We start from the raw sequence: 24,701 nt of genomic DNA, 5'->3' as shown, positions 1-24,701 counted from the left end.
TAGTGATGGGGGCCTCCCCAGTGTGGGTCACCCAGGGCCCTCAGTGCCGCCGGCTCACTTACTGTCCTCCCACACGCCCCCTGCTCCCAGCCTCTGCCTCTCCCTCCACCGAAGACCAGCCCCGAGCATCCTTCACGTGAAGGATTTCAGTCTCAACCATCTGATGAGACAAGTGGTCCCTTATCCCGCCCTACAGACGCCGCAGCTGAGGCTTTGCGGCTTCCACGGCTCGCCCCAAATCGCTCAACCAGCGTGTGGGCGTGTGTCGAGCCTGGATTTGAAAAGACCCCAGCCTCACCCTCCTATGTACGCTGTTTCCGCAAGGATAAGAGAGGCCCGAGTGGCCTCATCCAGCCATTTCTGGTGGGCCTAGAGGGGCAGCGCCACTGTCCTAATGACCCCGCGCGTCCAGGCCGGTGTTACTCTTCCAGTTACATCACAGGCTGCAGAGAGTCACGGGCTAAACTCTACCCACCAGATGAAAGAACGTTCAGCCGGCCTCCCCAATCTGATCCACACACACCCTGTGACACGGAGCTGATCCCGACACCACGTCTGCACCCCTGTTTCAAAGCCTTTGGTTATTGTTCCCAAAGGTCACTCAGCGGGGAACCCGGTGGCTTAGAAGCATTTCCAAGGGACCGAGCGAGGGAGGGACGACTCCAGCTCAGCCTGCGACAACCAACGACTACAGCATCCGTCACCCATGGCTCATCTGGACAGATCACCCGCCCTGCTTCAGACCTACTGAGAACGCTTCTGATCACAGCAAAGGCGCACAGTCCTGCGGTGCCGGAAAGAAAATTCCCCCAGGCTTCACCATCACGGAGGCTGGAGCCCATCTCTCACCCCATCTCTGTTATAACAAAAAGGCCTACACTGAACTGACACAGAGCAGCCTGGGCCGGTCCAGCAGGAAGCGGGGTTCCCTCACCTGCCTGCCAGTGATACGGAGGGAAGCTGCTGGATGATTACAGAAAGTTCTGAACCAAGTCCTGGGGAACCGTTCTGAGGAAGAATCTGTTGGCACATTCACACCCGGTGGCAACCTCAATGTGTTAGGTCCAATCTCAGCAGGTCCTCGGCGATCCTCTGATCTCTGAAAGCCTGATGACAAATGTAAGGCCCTGTGGCACTGCAGATGCCCGGATAGAGCAGGAAGCCTGAGGTACAGCCTCTCCCCAGCTGTGATCCAGCGTCATGGCCTGGGGTAGTCTCTAAACCACTCTACGTCTGCCCGTTTGGTTCAATGTACAGATAAGTTGTAAGAACAGCACAAAGGACATTATCTTCCCTGAACTATCTGAGTGTAAAAGCTGCCAGCGTCCTGTCGTATCACCTCAACACCTGGTGTGCATCTCCACACACAAGGGCATCCTCCTCCTCGACACAAAACCGGGACGTTAACACCGATACACGTTTACTGCCACACTCAAGACCCCACCCCGGTTTTGCCAGTAAGGCCCTGGTTTTCATCTCTAAAACAGGGAACCTAGCATCACTAGGATTCCTTCTAACATCCTAGCTGCTTATCTCTGTGACGCAGCCCTATCAAACGCCCACCCAGTAAGCCCTGATATTCAACTTGGTGAAAGAAACCCAAGTTCAAGCTAAAGGCATGTGACCCGTCTCTGTCACAGGCCTCCTCTTGGGGAAGATGCTCAGTCAACTGTACACGGATAGGCCTTGAGGAACCCTGGGAACTTCACCCCCAGGAACCGCCCCATCCCGACCAAAGGTATCAACCCAAACAGCGCAAGGGCTCTTTTAGTTAGTGAGCACTGGTCCCCTCCGGTAGCCGCTCCCTGCTCCCAGGTCTGGCTTGGAGTCGCAGAGGTGGGGACCGGTCCCAGTGTTCATCACTGGCAGGTGACTAACTGGCCTCAGGCAGGGTCACACTGGGGCCAAGGCTAAAGCAGCAGCCCTGGGGGCAGCTCACTTCTGGTTCCACATGCTGCAGGAGGTGGTCAGCGAAGGATGTGTGTGCCTTGGAACAAACCCTCCACGGGCGGATGCTAACAGGTTATAAATGGAACCGTAGCTTCCTGGGTAGCCCAAGTCAGCACCTGGGCTTCTGGCAACCATCGCGAAGACACTTAACCTTTGGGGCTTCGACGGGTTCCAGCTGCCATCGTCAAGTGGTGACAAAAACCATTCTTCAGTAAAATCCCTCCCTGGGAGCAGCTTCCCCATCTCACAAGATTTAGCACAACGCTTTCCAACACCTAACCTGCATGGTTTTATGAGTCGGGTTGTGTAAAACACCAAGGCCAGGCCGGAGCCCAGGAATGCAGCGAGCCTTTCAAAACATCGCCTGGGCTCTGCCAGCAGGAACAGTTCTCGAGGACGGCTCCTTGTTACCTGTGAAAAAGCTCTATTTGACTAATCGTGATCATAAGCTGAACGTGAGAGGAGACCTAGTGTATCAACGTGCTACCCGTCTACAAATACGAGCTCATATTGTTTTATTTAATTATAAATTATAACGGGAAAAGGAAGAGCGTTAGTCCTTTCCTAACAGAGAGAACTTTTTGGGAAAGGTACTGCTTTCTGGAGGCTACTGTAACAAACTATTACATGTGATTAAATTAAATTGGCGACTGACGTCAGCACAGCACAGGGATACAGGAAAGCAGGAGAGAGCTCTGCCAAGCCACGGTCACCTGCAGTTAGAGATGCCAACACACAAGGAGAACACAGGGACTCTGACGGGGAGTCTGGTGCTATTGTGTTTCAAACCAGGTGCCTGCCGGGGAAATCTTAACCACGGCTTTAGAAACTGGGTGGATTTCCATGGCAGTAGAATTACAAATGTGGATGATGTCATGAGTCGCTATTAGAAGGTCAACATGTGTGGTGGTGTTTTTGATGTTGTTTTCACTCCTTCTAATACACAGTAGAGAGAACTGCTGGGTGCATAATCAGTCTATGATCACACTATAATTCCAACAGCACACCCGTCACGGTCATTTACACAGGAAGCCACGGATGCTTTAGCTCCAGTCTTCTCTGTAACGGAGACCAGTGGGCGGCAGGAGAGGCTGCGGAAAGTTTTCCCACCTTCCTTCTCGACGCTGATGCCTTGTCAGGTCTGACGATGGCGAAATAAGTCACACCGCCACGGTGGTTCTTGTCGGGGTACCTCCCTTCTCTGTGACACCGTTCAAGGGGGGCAATGGAAAACTCACGCCAAGACAACAAGGTCTCTCTTTGTCCAACAAAAGCAAGGCTCTGGGTGACCACGACAAACACATGGAAGCAAAAAAGACAGACAATGAATAGGGGCATTTCTCTCTGGCAATGGGCATACTGACCTCCAACAGTCTCTAGACTACAAATATTAACTGCCACGAAGAGATATGGACGTTCAGAACATAGCTTTGTTGGTGTTTTTACATTAAATAATGCTAGGTACAAACGTTTCCAAGGCAGTAATGTGCCTGACGGGGGAGGAGGCCTGGAAAAGGGTGGTCAGTCCACAGAAGAGCAGCAGGTCTCCCCAGCACAGCTCTCGAGGGCCAAGGAGAGCTGAGGGGAGAGGCTTAAAGAGAAGCCAACTTTGATTCTATTTAAGGATGAGCCTTCTAACAATCTGTGTGCTCCCAAAATGGAACTTGGCTGGCTCTGTGGAAGGAGACGTGTGCCCGCAGAGCTGGGGGGCCATCTGTCAGGGCCGGGGAGCCAGCCTGGCACCCACACGAGGACAGGCTGGCTGAGCCAGGCCCCCGAGTTCTGAGAGGAGCCCCAGGGACTGACTGCCGCTTGTGAAAAACCGAACCCCAGCGCCAGATGTGCTTCAGAGCCCAGCTGTCTTCTCGTTCTAAAAACTGAAGGGAGAGATGACAAGCTGTTCAAGGGAATTTGTACGTAACTCAGAGGGCTTGCTTCGCCTTATTTCACTCCCCAGCATTCTCTTCCATTTCTGGGTGTTTCATTCTTTACTAGAATCTTGAGAATGGAGTTTTGAAAAAGGATAAGAAGACAAAACAAGTCAACAATGCGAGCATCTCCAAAAAAAGGTACTTTAGTGGGTGAGAAGCTGAAATTGGAAAAAAATAAATAAAATTAAGTGCAGGGCACTCCTAAAGTATTTACCTACTCATGCTCCCCACACTTCTTTTTTTTTTTTTTTTTTGCGGTACGCGGGCCTCTCACTGTTGGGGCCTCTCCCGTTGTGGAGCACAGGCTCTGGATGCGCAGGCTCAGCGGCCATGGCTCACGGGCCCAGCCGCTCTGCGGCATGTGGGATCTTCCCGGACCAGGGCATGAACCCGCATCCCCTGCATCGGCAGGTGGACTCTAAACCACTGCGCCACCAGGGAAGCCCCATGCCACATTTCTCAGTCACAGTTAATAGAGAGTTATAAGCACAGGACAACAACGTTTCTTTCAAGTGACATGCTTGGAAAAAAACGATAAAGAGGGTCACTTTTGTGAAAAAGAATCAGATTGCTCATGAAAAACAGAATTTCTCCATCAGGCAGAACCTACGGTAGCTGGTGTGATTCTCACGCAGGCCAGTGTCTCATTTCTCTCTCCAAGGCGTGAAAATAACCTAACCCACAACACAAAATTACTACCCCAATGAATGAAGGCTTTACTTGGTTTTGAAGAGTTAGTGGACCCTTCAAGATGGCAGAAAATGAAAGATGAATATTTTGCAACACTCATCACATTCAGAGTTTCATTTTCTTTTCAGGTTTCCTGCCTGTTCCCCTCCCTCAAGTGAAACTAATTCTCTTGTTAGAAATAAAACGGAAAACCTCAAGGAAATGTAACGTGGGTGATAACATTGACCTGTTTCAGGAGCAAACTCTTCCGTGATAACCAGCGGTCCCAGGGGCCACCCACATGGTGCTCACAGAAGGAGGAGGCATTGCTAACTTTCAGGAAGTCACCCTCTCGCACCCTCTGCAGGATGTCCATGCAAAGGCGAGATCGGACACCATCCACTTCAGGGGACTCGGGGTCTTTCCCAGGTCCGGACACCAGGGAAGGGAACAGGCGCGTGGGAAGAAAGCTGGGCGCCCAGCAGGCCCCCTGCGGGTCACCCTGGCGGCCTCGCATCACACTGCCGCTCAAGTCCCCACCTTAGCTGCCACCGTCCAGGACTGCGCTGTGAAACGCCACCAATTTAACAGAGGGAAAAAATTCCCCGGGTTCAAAGTGCTTTTTTTTTGCCATCTCCTCCTCTATGTGCAAACACCACACACAAAGGATTTCGTGAGAGAGAAAAAGATTTGATGGGATGACCTGGGCGGACCTGGAGAAATGCCCAGAGGTGGTCATTCCATTTCAGGACACTCCAGAAAGTTGATGCCGGGAAACAGAGACATGCAGGGGGGGTCCGAAACACACAGAAAGGCCAGCTTACATAAACCTCCAAACTCGAGAACCTCTAGGAAATGACCAGCCGGATATTTCTGCACTGGATCTCTCAATGTCCAGAGATTTTTTAAAAAGACAAGTAGAAAGATGTCAATATTTAAAACATACCCTTTTTTTTTCCTTAAATGCAAATGAAAGAGATGACCTCCACCCCGAATCCGCTGAGAAAGCACCAGGCCCCCGCCTTCCAGGCCGGGCCGGGGTCCCGCCGCGCCCGCCACTCACCGAGCGTGTCCTTGAGGTTCTTCACGAGGGAGCCCTTCTTCAGGCTGTTCTTCCTCTCCACGTAGTTGGACGGCACGTAGCCCGTCCTGTTGGCCGCGTTGCGCACTCGCCACCAGGTCTTGGAGTCGTCCAGCAGCCACAGGCGCTCGTTCTTCTTGATGTCCAGCTCCTGGTCCTGCTGGGCTGTGTAGTCCCACTTGGCTATGACGATGACCTCCTCTGTCATCTTTCATGGAGTCCTTCTGCCAGCAAAACATTTGGAGAGGCTCATTAGACACCCGGCCAAGCGCCATGGCTGCTGCATCCACTCGGAAAACTACACCCGGACAGCTTTTATTACAGCTCGGCAACCAGCTGTCTCCAGGGTCTCAAATGCTCAACCTTTAGATGACCTCCTTTCAACAAGCTTTAGTACGCTGTTTAGAAACGGTGACCTTATAAAGTGAATCTTATTTTTGCACATGGGGAATTCTGCTTCTCTGCTAAAAACAAACAACAACAACAGAAAACTTTCCAAAAAATTCTAAATAACCGGATCACAATTAAACGTGTTCACTAGATTAAGTAACACCAGATCCTTATAGCTGATATCTTTACATCCATTTTCTCAAGATAAGCTGACTTTTATGACCATATTTAATGACCGTGACACACCCAAACCACAATGTGGTATCCTGGATTGGATCCTAAAACATGAAAATTAGTGAAATCCAAGTGAAGCTAGTCAATAGTCTACCACTAACCAATATTAATCTCTCACTTTTGACAAATGTCCCTGGTCAGGCAAGATGTCAGCACTAAGGGAAACTGAGTGAGGGGTGTCAGGAATGCTTTGCACCATCTTTGCAGCTTTTTCATAAATATAAAATTATTCCTGGAACTTGAAACACAGATGTTTATAGCAGCTTCATTCATAATTGCCAAAATTTGGAAGCCATCAAGATATCCTTCAGTTGGTGATAAATAAACTGTGGTCCATCCAGATAATGGAACATTACTCAGTGATAAAAACAAATGAGCTGGGCTTCCCTGGTGGTGCAGTGGATAAGAATCCACCTGCCAATGCAGGGGACACGGGTTTGAGCCCTGGTCTGGGAAGATCCCACATGCCGCGGAGCAACTAAGCCCGTACGCCACAGCTACTGAGCCTGTGCTCTAGAGCCCACGAGCCACAACTACTGAGCCTGTGTGCCAAAGCTACTGAAGCCCGCGTGCCTAGAGCCTGTGCTCCGCAACAAGAGAAGCCACCGCAATGAGAAGCCTGCGCACTGCAAGAGAGTAGCCCCCGCTCGCCGCAACTAGAGAAAGCCCGTGCGCAGCAACAAAGACCCAGTGCAGCCTAAAATTAAAAAAATTTAAAAAAAAAACAAAACAAATGAGCTGTGAAACCATGAAAAGACATGAAGGAACTTCAAATGCACACGACTAAGTGGAAGAAGCCCATCTGAAAAGGGTAAGACTGTATGATTCTCACAAAGACTCTCTCCTTGACCAAACTTTAGTCAGGCTCCTCTGAATCCTCTTCCCAGACTAGGCCTTGACTATTGTATTTCTGTGTCTGTACTTCCATGTCCATTGCCCAATTTTAGCAAGAATCCTGCTGAGTTGGTTCAGCCAGAATCCTCCACCCTCACCCAGGTGATTGATGTCTGACCATCCTGGCCTGTTTTCAGGAAGGACCCTGTTGGGTCAGTGCAGCCAGAACCCCCCCTTACCTCTGACGTTTCCTCTTAGTAGTTTTCCATCCATCTACTCCCCACCCAGCTCCTGGGCTATAAATCCCTACTCTTCCTTCTTGTATGTGGGGTTGAGCCCAGTCTCTCTCCCCTATGGCAAGAATCCCTCGGACTCCTCCCCTGAGTAAAGTCTGCTTTGCCATTATTTAACAAATGTCAGTTTTTCTTTAATAATTCCAAGAATATAACATTCTGGAAATGGGAAAATTACAGAGACATTACAAAGATCAGTAGTGGCCAAGGGCACAGGGGAGAGAGGGGTGATTAGATGCAGCACAAGGATTTTTAGGGCAGTGAAACAATTCCGCACAATATACTGTAGTAGTGGACACGTCATGACACATTTGTCAAGACCCATAAAACATTCAATACCAAGAGTGAACCGTAATACAAAATTACTCCAAAATTAAAGGTTTATTAAAACAAACAAAAAAATACAGTACATTGCATACCTAGTTAAGTCAATCCTGGAAGTAATAAGTAGCAAAGGTATACCTGAATGACTGTAATGAATATAGTTATGAGCTATTTCGTAACTTCTCGGGTAGAAGATGGGCATTTCTGCAGCAGAAAAATTCAACATTCAGTCCTTTAAATGACGAGAAGTTTACTCAAAACTAGGAAGAAATGAATAATGGAAAGACTATTGACTCAAATCCCCTTCTTCTCTGACAGAGAGGAGTTCTCATCGTTTACAGGGATGGCTTCAGGATGACAGAGGGGACCTAGCGCACTGACTCCACAAAAGCATGCATCCCATTTTTAAATAACATGACATTTTCTGCTAGATGCTAAAGACACCTATAAATAATACATGTTCTCCTCTTTCATGAATTAACTTCCAGATTTAGAGATAACAAACCTTTGGGGAAGGAGGAGATGTTTCATAAACCTTATGCATAATGTACACAATATCCAAGAAGATAGTGTTTACACAAATCTCATTTTCAAATTGTAGACAACATTGTTATCTACTTTCAGAAAATCTCAAGTCCACGCCGTGTCTCCCTATATACTGAACTCACGGTCAGGTTAGATTTCTGAAGGTCATGTAGGTCGTTTCTCTTTTTTCAATTATAATGGGAGGGACCAGAACAGTAACAGGAATGGGCTTCAGAGAATATTTTATTTGAATACCGGGTTTGTGTCTTAAAGACAGTTTCAAAAAGAGATTTTAACAAGAACAGTCCATCACTTACGACCAGTCAAAACAATTTATAAAATTTCTGCACGACTTAACTACATGAAAAGCAGGTAAGTAAGGCACTGGCTGGGCCTGGTAGGTCTCAGTGCACATTGAACACCACATGGGAGGGAACCTAGAAAATGCTGTGCCCGGCTTCATCCCCATGGGACCCTCGAGGAGCTGGGCCTGAGCATCCAGTGTGTCATAGGCCCCAGGTGACTCTGACAGCCCTCCTCACAGGTGCTCTTCCTGGGTCCGGGGTGTGGACTAAGCGCACTGCTCCGTCTGGGGGAGGACACTGGAGTACATGGGGGCACTCACTCACTCTGCAAACACCCACCTTTCAGGGAAGTGTGAGCTTTCAGGAGACAGAGGATCAGAGATTCAGTGCCTTGCTGAACAACAGAGCCAGGGTTTGAGCGCAGGGCTGTGCTCCTGTGCTCACTTCTGGGGTGAGCTGGGGAGGGGGTGAGAACTAATGTGGGGTCTTTGACAGGCTTAATCCACCCAGGAAATTTATGACTCTGGAACAGAAGAAAAATAAATTTCCAAGCACCTAAAAAATGAACAGCTGTTCCTTGGACATAACAAGGGGATTTAAACCTGTTGTAATTGACTTATGAAAGCTCCCCATCAGTATAAAAGCTTCAGGAGTCCATCAAATCAACAACCACCCCACACCAGGGATCACAGTCCCTGGTCAACAACCACCTCCCCCAGGGATCACAGCCCCACCCCCCACCCCCCCACCACCCGTCAACAACCACCCCACCCAGGGATCACAGCCTCCCATCAACAACCACCCCACACCAGGGATCACAGCCCCCCGTCAACAACCACCCCACACCAGGGATCACAGTCCCCTGTCAACAACCACCCCACACCAGGGATCACAGCCTCCCGTCAACAACCACCCCACCCAGGGATCACAGTCCCCCGTCAACAACCACCCCACACCAGGGATCACAGTCCCCCGTCAACAACCACCCCACACCAGGGATCACAGCCTCACATCAACAACCACCCCACCCAGGGATCACAGCCTCCCGTCAACAACCACCCCACACCAGGGATCACAGCCCCCCGTCAACAACCACCCCACCCAGGGATCACAGCCCCCTGTCAACAACCGCCCCACACCAGGAATCACAGCCTCCCGTCAACAACCACCCCACCCAGGGATCACAGCCTCACATCAACCACCACCCCACCCAGGGATCAGTCTCCCATCAACAACCACGTCACCCCAGCAAAGGCTGCCAACCACCAAGCTTTATCCCAGCACCTCTGAAGGCCAGCCAATGAGGACGCCTCACTCGAGTACAGTCCACCAATCAACAACCTGCTCACTTCAGCGCTTCGCATGTCAGCCAATCAACAGCTGTCCCGTTGACCTAAGCAGCACCTGCAGGTAAGGGTCAACCAACCCTTGAGAACTTCCGCCTCAGATACTCAGCACATACCAACCTGGTGGTCTGCAAAGCTTCCTGAGCGGAGCTGGGTGGGGGCCGAGCGGGCAGCCAGCGTCCTGCGTGAAGGCGGATGCGGTCAGCGTCCCTTAGGGCCCCGCGGTGGACCAGGAGAGGAGACCTGCGTGGACGGGGACACGGACTGGGGGCTGCACGACCCGGTGGTTGAGGGAAGGACAGGACGTGACGGCTGCGCTCAGGATGGGGCAGGAACCCAGGGCTAAGGAGGAGGAGTAAATGACTCCGGAAGTGCCTTAGAATAAAACCGCGCATGCTTGCTCTCCTGCTTGTGGCCAGTCAGCGCACAGGGGCAGGTGCAGCAAGACCCCCGCCCCGCCCCCCAGCACCCGGGCCCCAGACCCCACGGCCTCCCCTCGAACGCCCATCCTGGAGGGAGCCGTGTGGGGGGCGAGAGTTGGGGGCTCCACCCGAGGCCCCGGGAAACTGCTCCAGGAGCCCAGCCGGAGCGGTTGCTTTCAGTCGTGAGCACTTTGCTATGAGCGTAGCACGGACTGCAATAGGAAGAGGCTGGAGCTGAAACAAGATTATTCCACAACACAAAGGAGAGTACAACTGACTTAAATTCCTAATATGGAAAAGCTGTAACAGAGGAAAGTCTGCAAAAGTACATTCTGACTACTGAAACTTTAAGTCAGAAATGGGATTCTGATTTAGTCTAAGAATCACAGAGGTCCCATGCAAAGCATAATGCACGTTTATCCCTCCAGCTCGGGCAGTTCAAGAAAATCTAATTTTTGCCTTCATTAACTAAGCTAGTTATCACCCACCTAAAGACAACAGAAAGAAGAGCCACGAATTTAATATTTTATAGCCAGATCATGTCTCATGTCATGTGACCAGTCTAGAATAGAGCTTAGCAAGAACCCCATGTTATACTGAATAAAAGAAATTCTCAGAAAACCTAACATGATGAGCTGCTTTTTCAAGTCTTAGATGGAAGAAGATTTTTTTAAAAAACCCAAACAGACTAGAATAGCTATAAAAACTTTCTTGGCCCAGTAGCTGTCACTAACTCCTAAAATAATACCAATCCTATTCTGGGACTCTCTTTCTAAAAAGGATCCCCTTAACTGCGTCTTGCCGGTTTATGACTGGGTTACATAATCCTCCTAATAGCCAACACCCCAAAATGCTCACAGGTACTTCCAAAGGGGTCACGGGGACCAAGTCGAACCACTCGGTCATAACTGCAAACAGAAAACATGAGTCAAGAATCTGGGATTCGACGCCTAGCTGAGCCATTTGTGCGTCCTCCTTGGCCTTCAGCTTATTCTGTAAAATGGGAACAGCAATATTTGCCTCGCCTCAGAAGACACTTAGGATGCTCGGAAGCAGCCTGATAATGTCGTGTTTAAGGGGTCGGGGTTTTGTGTCATATGGGCCGGGGTTAGGGTCCTCTGTGCACCTTAGCCCAGCTGCTCTTCTGTCACATGGGGTAAGAACAGCACCTCACCTGGGAGCTTGTGAAGACAGCTCCGAGCACCCTGCCCACACGGAGAGACTCAGAACGGGAACCACAGTCAGATGAAAGCGCTGTGTGCACTGCAGCACACGTGGTCAGTGTAGGGGGCGGGGCGGGGGGGTTGGTCCAGTCCTAGTGGCCCCTCCCTCCCTCCCTTCCTCCCTCCCTCCCTTCCTTCCTTCCATCAGGCTCTCCTGAGCAGCAGATACGCTTCCAGGGCACCAGGGTTCCCTGGAGAGTGTGCAGACCCAGGGTCTGCTCTCTTGTGATCCGAGCCCCAGGCACAGAAGCACCTCTCCAGAGACCCCTCCCCTTCCCTCCCCATCTAAGTGCCACCGTCCAGGGTCTCCTCCCCAGAGGTCATTAGTGTACGACCTACGGCTGTCCTTTCCCAAGAGCACCTGCATCACCTGAGGTTACCTGTTCACTGTGTGGGACACCCTGTTACGTGCTGACAGTGGCTGCTGAGGCTTCAGCCGCCCGGTTTAATGGGAAGGTCAAGGAAAGGCAGACTGATGACTCAAAGTTAATGTATTCAATACATCTGCCTCATTCATCCTTCTACGGACTGACCAATCTAGCTGGCCTCAGAGAAGACCAGGATCATATGGCTTTAAAAAAACTGCCAATCCCACTGTGTAATAGAAAACTTACATGGATGGAATACGATTTATTGAATTCAATTCAAAACAGGTGTAACATTTTACCTCTAGGATGTTAACTCGCAATTTCAGAAAAATACCTGTGTGTATACATGGATACAGACATATCAAAATATAGGGCTATGAGCAAATAACTGGTTTAGAGAGGAACCAGGTAAGAAAAGAGACTGACTACATGAAAAAAAAAAAAAAGTTACACTTGCCGTGATTTTCAACATACAGTCTGAATTACTCCAATAATATAATCTACTTCAAGATGGGTCTTGAGGATTTTTCTTTGTACCGTCTCATGCCTTCGAGGCAGTCAACCAATTATTATGGAAACTCACTCAAACAGAGGTTTTCTGTAGATGCAGTTGGAAGAATAATAGCCCAGCCCCCCCCCCAAAGAGGTCCACATCCTCCTACCTGGAACCTGTGAATATGTCAGGCTACATGGCGTAGGGGAATTAAGGTCAGCTCATCTTGAGGGAGTATCCCAGGGGGCCCGGAGTGACCACAGAGCCCCCATGAGCCGGAAAGGAGACAGAAGAGTCAAGGAGGGACCTGTCAGGATGAGGGCAGCCCCTAGCAGCTGGAAGAAGCAAGGAACAGGCTCTCCCCTGGAGCCTCCAGAAGGTACAAGGCCCTGTGCAACCTTGACTTAGCCCTGTGAGACCTGGGTGGGACTTGTGACCTCCAGAACTGGAAGAGAATACAGCAGCCGCAGAAAACCAACGCAGTGAGCAATCGTACCAAGGTCAGTCCAAACAAGCAACACTTTCTATGTTTTCCCTCATTTCTCACCATGTTTTCCTCCCTTGGTTCTTATTTGCAAACACTTCAAAACAGTACATTTGCATTAAGGAGACCCACTCAAAGAAACAGTCTCAGAAGCAGCTTTAAAAGAACTTATAAATTCTTGATTAAAGTTTCAGGTCGTGTTGTAGATAAAAGACTTTACAGAGGCCAACGAATTTGACAGGAGTTGGCAGGATCCTGTGGTGTCCTGGGGGGGACAGAAAGGTCAGTTGGTGGCTTTGTACAAGCAGTATCACTGATTACAGCTGATACGCTTCAACTTTAAGTAGGACACAATGTGGAATCTCATAGCTGTTTCAACTCTCAGCAAGTTAATTAACCTGTGACAGGGGTCAAGGTCTTACCACTTCCCTGAGGCACAAAAATACACTATGTGTAAAAGAGAAAATAAACAACAGAGCAGGCTTGGCACTCTGTCACAGGAGGAGCCGCCAACTCCCCTCGTGCCCGTGGGGCTAAGTGTGAGCTCATCCGAGGTCTACAGACACCCTCTGAAACAGAGAGGATCTATACACATACTGAATGAATGATGAAACTGGGGCTTCGAGATATCAAATAACTCGTCCAAATCCACAGGCTAGAAAGTGCCTGTGCTGGGATTCAAACCCATGAGAACTGTCTCATCCCAAAGCCTGAGCTTCCTTCCTCTTGCAGCTGGTAGAGTCCTGGCTAGCAGAATTTTGCAGCATGGCCAAAAAAAAGAAATCCCAAGGGTAAGGTGGATGCCAATAAACAAAAACTGAATTTCAATTTCATTTTGATAAATTTCATCAGTGTAAACACCTGGGAGAAAGAGCAGTTGTTCCTGATCTTCCAGGTCTGATCTGGGAAGAGCCTCGCTGGTGTTTTAACATTTTACTTGAGGAGAGGCCAAGGAAGGCCAGACCAAGTTGAAGGGTAAACTTTCCCGATTTCAAAACACAAGGTCAAAGAGCTCCATTCCTCACGCCCTTCCCTCTGGGGGGGAGTGGGGGGGGGAGTGGGGGCGGGGAAGCCCATCTGTCCTGCTGTCACCTGTCTTGCTGCCACCCTGAGCAGGGGGCCTCCTTCCTGCAGCCGCTCCTGCTGGGCATGGCTGAACGGTACAGGGCAGAGGCTTCTGAGTCTCTAAGACCCCAGCGACCTTTGCTCCGTGGGTTATTCTGGAGAAGGTCTTTTTATGATTTTTCTAATTCTGTTGGATCACAATCAAAGCCTGTGGCCTGTACAGTCTCGGTCTTTGAGTCTGGAAAGGTCTCCTCTGTGGGCACCGATGGGAGCCGTTCCTGGGAATGTTCCTCTCTGGTCGGAGGAGGCCAGGGATGGGAGATCCAGGCTCAGCACCTACCAGTGAGCGACCCTGGGGGGACGTTGTTTAACCTCTGACCTCCGTTTTTGTTTGCAGACATCAGGATGAAATGAGACCATCACAGGAAGTACCCGATACCTGGTCAGTGCTGGATAAATGTTAGACATCCCCGCCCTACCTGTGTCTGTGTGACGCCCAGTGGCAGGTCTCACTGGACCATAATTCTATTTCTGATTTTTTGAGGAAGCACCATATCACCTGCACCAGTTTGCACTCCCACCAGCACTGCACAAGGGTTCCAATTTATCCACACCCTCACCAACACTTGTCCTTCTGCTTTTTGGTAGCAGACATTCTACTGGGTGTGAGGTACACAGACTTTGCTAAATGAACTTTCTTGAACAGGATTTGTTAGTGGATGGCAATTCTCAATAAAGACCAAATTTTATACTTTTATTATAAATCTAGGGTTTCTGCTGCAACCTCTCCCCATCTTTTATAAAGTGAATTTCTACTATTAATTCATCCCTACTGCCAGGATCAGCACTTCCCTCCCACCCCAAATTAAATCACATTAGAAAAATACCTTAAAATGTAAGTCAGTTTTCAAGAGATAATCTACCCAGCAACTCATTTTACTATGTGAAATGCCTGGACAAAACCAGTATTCCAAAGACTAGCCTATAAGTCAATACAACTCACTAGCACCTAGGAAATTTTACAGAAGAAATAAGACTGGGGACTCTGTTGTTTCAGCTAGAATCTGGGAAATACTATTTTTCACACATAATTTGCTGCTCAAGCCATGGAGTTCCCATTTTGCTAACTTTTGCTAGCCTCTCTCAATTTCCTCCTGGGTGTCTTAGACATTCATCACACTGGGAAGAAGGTCATGAACATTAGGTAACAGCCAAGCACCATCATTTTGGAGAATCACGGTCAATTTAATAAGCCAATTTTGTTATATGGTATTAATTGAAAACAAATGAAAGTCCATAAAACTGCACTGGACTTGGCATCAACACTGCCTTACACCAACCTGGAAGACACCACAGTTAATGGAGTGATGGGGAAAATATCAGCAGTGGGAAAATGTCCCCAAAAGTCAGATTCACAGAGACAGAGCAGAAGAGTGGCTGCCAGGGGCTGGGGGGAGGGGGAATCAGGGAGAGGTTGGTAAGAGGGTACAGGAGAAGCTTTCCGCTATAAATGAATAAGCTCTGAGGATCTCACGTAAAACACGGTGACTACAGTTGATAACGCTGTATTGTATAATAGAAATTTGCTGAGAGAGTAGAACTTAAATGTTGTCACCAAAAACAGATAAACGTGAGGTGACACATTGCTAATTAACTAGATGGGGAGAATCCTTTCCCAATGTACACCTATATCAAATCACCACCATGTACACTTTAAATACCTTACAATTTTGTCAATTATACCTTGATAAGGCTGAAATTTAAAAAAGAAAAAAAAGGAAAAATACCCATTTTTGAAAATGGACATTGATATCTTTGGTGAAACCTGACCTTCCTCTAAAACATCAAGAGAGCATGAAGTATTTTCATGTAAACAAAGTAAACAAACAGCCCTCTGTCACTGTATTTAGGGGTTTATTAAGCCTTGCTATTTTTTTCCACAACCATGAAAATAGTTGTAACTTCTATGACTTAAACAACTGGTTCATAAACATATCAAAGTATAAATGTCCTGAGCTTCCTTGAATCATGCTACTGAATTCAGCTACACTATTGGATACCTGACCTTAGTATTCAGGATTCTCTGCCTAATTACGAAACATACAAGGGTAAAAGGAGCAGAGTGAGTTACAAAACACACTCCCCGGGCTTCCCTGGTGGCGCAGTGGTTGAGAGTCCGCCTGCCGACGCAGGGGACACGGGTTCGTGCCCCGGTCCGGGAAGATCCCACACGCCGCGGAGCGCCTGGGCCCGTGAGCCGTGGCCGCTGAGCCTGCGCGTCTGGAGTCTGTGCTCCGCAACGGAGAGGCCACAACAGTGAGAGGCCCGCCTAACGCAAAAAAACAAACAAACAAAAAAAAAACACTCCCTGTGCTCTGGGTCTCCTAGCATTCAAATATGACCAAGCTGTCACAGTCATTTTAGTTCTTCAGATGTATGTGGTTTATGCTCACATTCCTACACGTTCTGGTTTAGATTTTCCTATTTAATGGGAAAGGTAATTACAGAAAGGCCCTCTGTTCCTCACTCTGGGGACAAGGACCCGTACCCATCATGCTCAGCAGGGCAGGGACCCAGTTCCTGAGAAGGGACCTGAGCTACTCTGGTTTAATTACTAAACAGACACCTCTACAAATTCTAGAAAGATAAATGCTAACATTTATCCCAAAGGTACACTTCTTTTAAGGAAATCTTCCCTATCATTCAAGAAAACAATGAGGAAATCAAGATTCCTAGCATCTGTACGCAATTTTTTAAAATAAATTTTATTCTTTAGAACTATTTAGTTTCCCCTATTATTAACATCTTCCATTACTATGATGCATTTGTTACAATTAATAAACCAATATCGATACACTAACGAGAGTCCCCATTTTACTCAGGCCTCCTAAGGTTTCTCCCTAATGTCTTTTTCTGTCCCAGGATCCCATTCGGGACACCACCTTGTCTTGACTCGTCACGTCTCCCGAGCCTCCTCTTTGCATGACAGTTTCGCAGACTTCCCTTGTTCTGATGACCCTGCGTTTTTGAGAAGGGCCAGGCAGATGTTCTGCAGGATGTCCCTCGGGTGGAATCTGTCTGATGTCTTTCTCCCACAAGGGCTGGGCTCTGGGCTTTGGGGAGGAGACCACAGAAGTGAAAGCCCACAGTCCCTGCGTTGTCTCGGGGCGCCTGCTGTCACTGTGACTGCCCCCTGGGCTGACCCCGTCACCTGGCTGAGTCCTGACTGTCCGGTTTTCCCCCTGAAAAGTCCTTCTTCTCCTCTTCCCCCCACCCCATGCTTTGGGGAAGGAGGCTCTGAGCACAGCCCACAGTTGCCGTGGGGGTGATGCTCCACCTCCTTGACAGAGAGGATCTGCAGAAAGTATCTGGGATTCTGCCAGGGAGATTTGCCTCTTCCTCCCCATTTTTAGATTTATTCTATCATTTATTCATATTAGTATAAACATATTTATTTTATACTCTGAGCTACAACCAATACTTCTTATTTATTTTGTTGCTCAAATTGTGCTAACTTTGGCTACTGGGAGCTCTTTTCGTTGGCTCCTGTGTCCCTGTGACATACCCTATCATTGCAAGTGTGTGTGTGTATGAATTTGTGAGTCTGTGTCTGTGTGAATTTGTGTGTGAGTTTGTATGTCTGTCAGTTTGTGTGTGTTTTTGTATGTGTGTCTGTGTGAGTTTGTATGTTTTTGTATGTGTGTCTGTGTGTGTCTGTGTCTGTGTGTGCACATGTGCGTGCGCGTGTGCTCTGAGCACATCCTGACTTTCTGGCACCACGAGCTACTCCAGCTCACCTTGTGTACCTGCTGCCCTGGTCTCGGGACCAATACGGCGGATTTTACCGGAACCAGCAGGACCTACATCCCACTTCTTGTGTGTGTTACACACAGAGCTCGCCTGCGCTGACTCCAGTCCAGCTCCCGGGTGTTGTTGAAAGGAAAGCAGCTCTTGTGAGTGATGGGATTTGATTTGTTTTCCATGCGCCTTCCCTCTCACCACACAATGCTTTTAAGTGACACCTTCCGCTGGGTCCCTACCCTGCTCCTCACAGCGTCTGCCCTGCGACCATCCGTCCCCGCCACGTCCACCGTCACCTGCTTCTCCAGGGTCGGCGCCATCACCCCCTCGCTAACCTGCCCCGCACCGGCCAGGCTGCCCTGGTCCCACCTACGGTCTCTGCTGTATGTACTTCAGGTCCTCCAAACATAATCCTTTACCCTCGACTTAGTGGAGCCAGGACGCGGTAACACGTCAGGAGCACTTGCAGCGATGCCCGTGCGCACGTGCAGGAAACTCTGGTGGCACCCACTCCCCACCTGCCCCAGGGCAACCGATCCGTGCAAGAGACGCACCCGCACCCGCCGCCCCCCTCCACGTCCTGTCGTCCTGTGTCTGACGCCGGCTCAAGGGAGCCTGGGGCTGCCTGGCAAGCCGCGCCCACGTCCCCCGTGAACGCCCTCCCGGGTGAGGGCTGTTCCAGATCTTCCTTCTCCGCCCTTGAGCACCACCTCCCACTCCGTGTGGAGCTGGTGAATGACCTCGCCTCTTCCTTCACTGAGGAAGCAGAAGCCATCGGGGGTCCCAGGGCTGCAGGCGCCTCTGTCCCTCCAGTTCCCGGGTGACCGTCGGGGGCCACCTCCTCCATGTTGGTCCCCACCCACCCCCTCTTCCCGAAGGATCTGCTCCTCGGGTCATTGCCCCTTCTCTCCACCATGGCGTGAGTACTCCACTCTCTTCTGGGTCATCTTTCCTGCCCGCTGACGGCGGACACGGCCCATGAGCCCGTCGGGGGGAGCCACCCTTCCCTCGGCTGCCTGGGGTCAGCGCCTGCTACCCCGTCTCAGCGACACCTCCACGTGGACGCCCCACCGCCCTCCAGACTCATCCAGACAGAGCTCGTCACCATCCACACCGAACCAAAACCAAAAGAAAACCAATCACACGAACAGCAACCACAAAATCCCACCCCCCGTCCCCCCAGGTCCCCTCTGAGTATACGAACATGAGACGACCATTCACCCAGGTGCCCGTCGGGGCAAGAATCCTAGCACATCCCACAGAACGTGGCGTCCCCATCCATTTCATCAGCAAACCCCGGAGGCTCGCCTTCAAAATCCGTCTCAGGTGGGACCAGCGCTGGCCCTGCCACCACCCAGCTCCAAGCCAGCAGCAGCAGGGCCCAGACAAGGCAGCCTTCTCTCCTCCCCGGTCCATCCCCACCCTCTGGTCTGACTCCCCAGCAGCCGCCTGTGGTACCTGCAAACGGACAGTGGGCTGGGCCTCCTCCGTTCAAGCCCCGCCATCCCTTCCCATCACACTAGAACACAACCCGAAGCCACTGCCGACGCCAGCTCTTCCCCCAAGCCCACACGCCCTGCTCCCTGGCACCTCCCTTGCCCTCCTCTCCCTCTCACGTCCACATCCCACCCCTGATGAAACCCAAGCCTCCGCCCAGCCCCACAGCCCCAGCTCATCTAGAAAAGTTGCTGCATCCCCCCTGCCGCCCCCGCCTGACAATTTCCCTGCTCTGCTTTCTCTCTTCCTGGCACGTATGGGGGACTTCACGCATATTTTTGGCTGTTTTCTCGCTGAGTGGGACTCCTTGCAGACAAGGACTCTGTCTCCGCACAAACCGAGAGCTTAGAAGCGCCTGAGCCCGTGTACCAGCAAGCACTTGAAGGCGTGCGTGGACGCCCTGCAGCTGTGCTAGCTCCACCACCAGACCCCCCGGTGGACACACGACACTGAGATGCTGCCTCCGATGCTGAAGCCCTGGTTTGCGGTTGGATTCAAATTTAAGGAACTTCATTTAGAACAGTCTCACCTTTGGATACCATCACTGTTATTCTACGTAATAAGGGCTCTTCACTCGTGAGGGAAGGCATGGAAGAATTCCAATTGAAAATTTAAATTTTATGTCATGCAGCTACTTTGAATAAAACGAGGGAAGTACATGGAATATACATAAATATTCATGACATACCGATCAATAAGGAAGGGTGAATCTTCCAGCTTTTTCTGACAACTGGTGAGAGCAGCAGCAGAAAAGGAAAGATGAAAGTTTAGCAAAGCTCATTAAGCTACTGAGAAGACACCGTCTCAGACTCTATGATATACCTGGCAAAAATCAGTTAAGTACCGTCAATAAAATTCCGGCATTTCAAAACCTTGCATTTATCAGCTCCCAAATTTAAAAATAGGTTGTTGAACACTGAAACAACACAAAATACATATAAAACCCTTCCAGCAGAGTTATAAGAATACAAGACTCCCTTTTATAAGAAAGCATTAACGTTTATAAAGAGTGGTATACCATTTGTGCCACTGCTGGCACAGTAAAAGACTCTGTTCAAAGAAAGTCTGGATTCTCAAGTGAGAATTATCGATCTTCATAGATCAAAATATGACGAAATACACTTGTAATGAAACCAGTACACATAATAACAAAGGGCTGGTACCTAGAATATATAAAGAGTCCTGCAATTCATGAAGAAACAGACCAACAACTCAATTGAAAGCAAGTGAACACCAAGTCATTGCCCAGAAGGACAGCACAGATGATGAATCGACACAGAAAAAGCTGCACCTCGTCCATGATCTGCGATGACAGTGAGATGCCTTTTTATGCTAGATGGACAGAAATGGACCAGGTGATGGTGTTAGTGTCAGGGAGGCCGGGGGGCAGTGGGAGTCCTCATATTCTGCCAAGACAGGAACACGGCAGCCCTGCCTGGGAAGACAACGTGGGGTCATCTGGTAAAGCTGGGCGCTGACACAGCACACGGGAAGCATCTCCACACAGAGAAACTCTGTGCTGGGTCAGGAGGCCTGCAAGCTGCATGCAGAGCAGCCCTGCTTAGGACGGTTAAAGAGGGGCCGTAAATGAGAATGAGAAAGGAGCAAGGCAGTGGATGGCCGAGTAAGTAAAGCAATGGGGGAGAAGACCAACTTCCCCAGGAGAATTCAAGGAAGTGACATGGATCCTCCCCTCTGGAGGAGGTGGAGCGTAACTCCCACCCTCAGGGCGGGCTGCACCTGCAGACGCCCTACCAGAGACAAGCTAAGAGCGGACAGGGGACAGCTGATAGCCACGCCAACTCACCAAGTCAGATGCCCTGCGGTGAAGATGGCACTTTACCTCCGTGGTCCTCCCGCCAAAGACACACTATACCAGTCCAACGAGGAGAAAAAGAGCAGACAAATTGCACCCGAGGGGCACCCTACACGTCACCCTACACGTCCTCCTCAAAACTGCCACGGTCAGGTCATAAAAACAGGGCGAGCCTGAGGAATCCACAGCCTGAGGACACATGGCAACTACCTGTGACGTGCGTGATGCGGGTCCTGACCCGTCCACACCCGCGGGTTGTCCTCACTCTGAAAGACTCTTTATCTGATGTTAACACAGACATTCCTGCTTTCTTTCCACTGTGATTAATGTTTCCATGGTCTATCTTTTTCCATCCTTTTATTGTCAACATATACACACACATATAAAACATCTATAAAGCATGCCAGGAGAGTAAAGGACACTGACTTGGCTGGTATTTCACGCTGACAGGGAGGGGTGCTGTGGGGATCAGTCAGGAATGGCCCCCGCCCCGGGGCTGGCGCTGGTCAAAGGAGTTCAGGGCCCTTTACCGGGGAACCCATTTGGGAATAAGAATTGTCCGGCATGTTAGTTATATTTTTGCAGGACAAGCCCTGAGTGACCAGGTGTTCTGAACACCGGCCCCCTCAAGTTTTCCATCCCTGAGACAGTCAAAGTGACAGCCTCCCCAGCCCCCTGCAAATGTCATCCACACTGCAAGCAAAACACCTGTGGGGACAGAACTGGGTCTCCCGGGGTCAGCCTCCCAGGGACAGGCAACATCCGAGGCCCAGCCCTTGAGTCAGGAAGGACACAGTGTAATCATCTTCTGGTTATCAGAAGATCCGCTGGGACCCTACAGGGCCAGGCCCTCTGATCCTGATGGTCAGGACGCATAGACGGGAGGGACTCGGACCCTGAGGGCTGGAGGGGTCCAGTTCTGGAAGGGATGGCATCGCGAAGGTCTTCAGGGTTTGCAGGGTATGACACAAGTGACAGAGTGGGACTGACCACGTGCGCGGCCTTCTATGAAAGTGGAACCAGTTCCCATCCCTTCTCTGCAGGTGACCCAGATACTGGCCCCACTGGGCAAGAAAGCCCTAAAAGAAGAGAAATGATCATCTCACTTTCACACAAATAATACAGACTCTGCCATGTGATTTCTCCACCAAGAACCTCCGCCCCCCGGCTGGAACCTCCAAGCACAGAACACAGGGCGTGTGGAGGGCAGGTATTGGCTCCCGGGCCTGCTGTGATCTGAGCACCAGGGTGCCCGGCGCTGCTGCCTGTTTCTCCGTCGTGTTTGTTGGATTTCTGTGCCTAAGAGCCGTCTCCCTCGAGGGTTATCTCCCTGCAGGGATCAAAAACTACAACTGCCAACACACACTGTAATTAGGCACGGAATGGGATTTTTTAAAGGCTCATGAATTATCTAAAGTGTGAATATATGAAAATCCTCAAGTGGAGGACCTCAGAAGGTCCCTTTAGGGAAGATGGGTGTGAACATACAGATGCTCAGGCCCCTTCGGCCCGCTCCAGGTTGGTCTGGAGCGGGGTCCGAGCATCCCAGGCGGCCCCTCAAGGACAGGGAACATTTCAAGGTGGCCCAGGGCACAGCGGGGGTGAACATGCCCAAGGGGAGCCGGCAGGTCCAGGAGGCCGATCCCCCGCCTCCCTCTGACCTCACTAGGCCTCAGCCCCAAACGAGCCCCGTGGCGCCCCAGCTGGCAGGGGATGCAAAACCCAGGGTCCAGGTCAGTAGTTTCCAAACTGGTGATCAGGAGGACTTGGGAAGCGCCACAGAAAAAGCACAAGCATCTAGGCTTCCCCAGATTCGAGTCCCTGGAGCTGGGGCCCGGGGTGCGTGTTTTCAGAGGTCCCTCCACGACCCTCAGAAGGAAGCAGGTACGGGGGTGTCTCTGATGAAGCACTGACACCTCGGTTCTCTCCTCCGCCAGCTCCTCGGAATCCCGGGGAGCTTTCAGCCCTGGAGACCCGGACCTGCCTGCCCAGCCCAGAGTGCAGCCGGCAGGCACGAGGCACCCGAGGCCTGTGTGCCTCTTCTGGAAAGAGGAGGGAAGTGACCCGTGGTGTGTCCCTCTCCACGCTGCCCTCCAGCCCCTAATCCAGCGTCTGTGTCCCCCTGCGCCCGCCCCACGTGGCCAACGGGAGAACGAGGGCCAGCAGCCTCGGCCGCTGAAGCTCAGGGAGGCCCCGGAGCCCCGTCCTGGAGGTGGGACTCAGGTGGTGGACGGGCGCCATGAGGTTGCTGCGCCTGCAGAGGGGCCTAAGCTGTGGCACACCCTGACCTTTGCCCAGAATCTGTGGGGTTGGCTGCAGTCCTGTCCCTAGAGGCCCGGATCACAGACCCAGCACTCACCCAGTCCCTCCGTGTCACTGTCCCGGAAACTAAGGCCCAGAGGACAACACACACGATGGGACGCTCAGCCCCTCCACCGTGCACCTGACGCTTCCTCCAGGAACTTCTGTTCCGAACACAAGTTGGGATCTACCCACTGGGAAAACGTGAACAACGTTCTGCAAAACTGTCTTCGTTATGAGCTTCCGGGTGATAAGATGTGGTCATTTGAAGACGGCCTGTAAGCATTCAGCTCCTCCCACAAAACAGGCCTCCACAGACCCAGGCTACCGACAGGGAAAATGTTCCTGCCGCTCCTGGGGTCGACGGCTTTCCCAGCTCTTGCCACCTGGGCACAGAACGTCCCTCTCAGCCTTTGTAAGTGCCACAAAATCTACCTCAAGAACTCAGGTTCAGAGCATAGGCTACAAACGCCCAATGCCTCCAACCAAAGCCAGTCTGACTGGGGGAGGGGGTCTTGTGTCCCCTCCATTTCCCACTCATTCCCTGGGAGCTGGGGGACCCAAGCAGAAAGCAGCGTTCTGGGCTTCCCTGGTGGCGCAGTGGTTGAGGGTCCGCCTGACGATGCAGGGGACACGGGTTCGTGCCCCGGTCTGGGAAGATCCCACATGCCGCGGAGCGGCTGGGCCCGTGAGCCATGGCCGCTGAGCCTGTGCGTCCAGAGCCTGTGCTCTGCAACGGGAGAGGCCACAACAGTGAGAGGCGCGCGTACCGCAAAAAAAAAAAAATTAATTAATTAATTAATTAATTAAAAAAAAAGAAAGCAGCGTTCTGCAGAAACACCCCATCTGTGGATGAAGCATTCTGCTTCCCCAGCGGGCTGGGGGCTGCCCTGGGCTGTCCTTGACCGCGGCTTGCCCCTGTGTGCCCAGGGAGGTCTGCACACAGAAAGGTGGCAGAGCCAGGGGCAGGCCAGGGAGCCTCCACCCATCCCACCGATTCACGCGTCAATGTGACTGTGGGTCAAGGTCGACTCCGAGAGGCTCAGAAAGCAAATGTCATCTCACAGGGAGATGTGGGGTTGGCCCCCAGTCAGGGACCAGCAGGTGGACACGGTTACCCCTCTCGACAAGCACTGAGGGGTACTGGCCTCCATTCAGAACCTGTTTCTGTTACGATCCTGTTCATTAACACAGCATCAAAAGTCGCTCTCCTTAAACTGTGATCTTTCATGGTCTGAGTTATTCATACTGTTTTATAACCATCTTGGAGCCATACAGTTTCCAAACAACGCACTTGTGGTGTTATAACAAAGGCCAACGGGAAAGTCGATCCTGATCAGCAGAGATCT

General features: G+C 50.8%; 1 protein-coding gene across 3 annotated transcripts in view; it reads right to left on the bottom strand.

Annotated features, from left to right (window-relative positions):
* Window positions 1–24,701, bottom strand: part of NCK2 (NCK adaptor protein 2) — a 138,718-nt gene that overhangs the window by 38,551 nt on the left and 75,466 nt on the right. For 2 of the 3 annotated variants that reach the window (XM_081253923.1, XM_081253924.1), the window contains exon 3: window positions 5,614–5,855. In XM_081253923.1, the coding sequence (XP_081110049.1) occupies window positions 5,614–5,839 (226 nt within the window). In that variant the 5' untranslated portion in view covers window positions 5,840–5,855. The remainder of the gene's footprint in view (window positions 1–5,613; window positions 5,856–24,701) is intronic. The other variant, XM_081253925.1, reaches the window with a different exon arrangement.

Source organism: Mesoplodon bidens, assembly GCF_964165515.1.
Source record: "Mesoplodon bidens genome assembly, chromosome: 14".
Classification (NCBI taxonomy): Eukaryota; Metazoa; Chordata; class Mammalia; order Artiodactyla; family Ziphiidae; genus Mesoplodon; species Mesoplodon bidens.
Note: the sequence above shows the minus strand (reverse complement) of the source record. Positions and strands in the feature narration are given on the sequence as shown.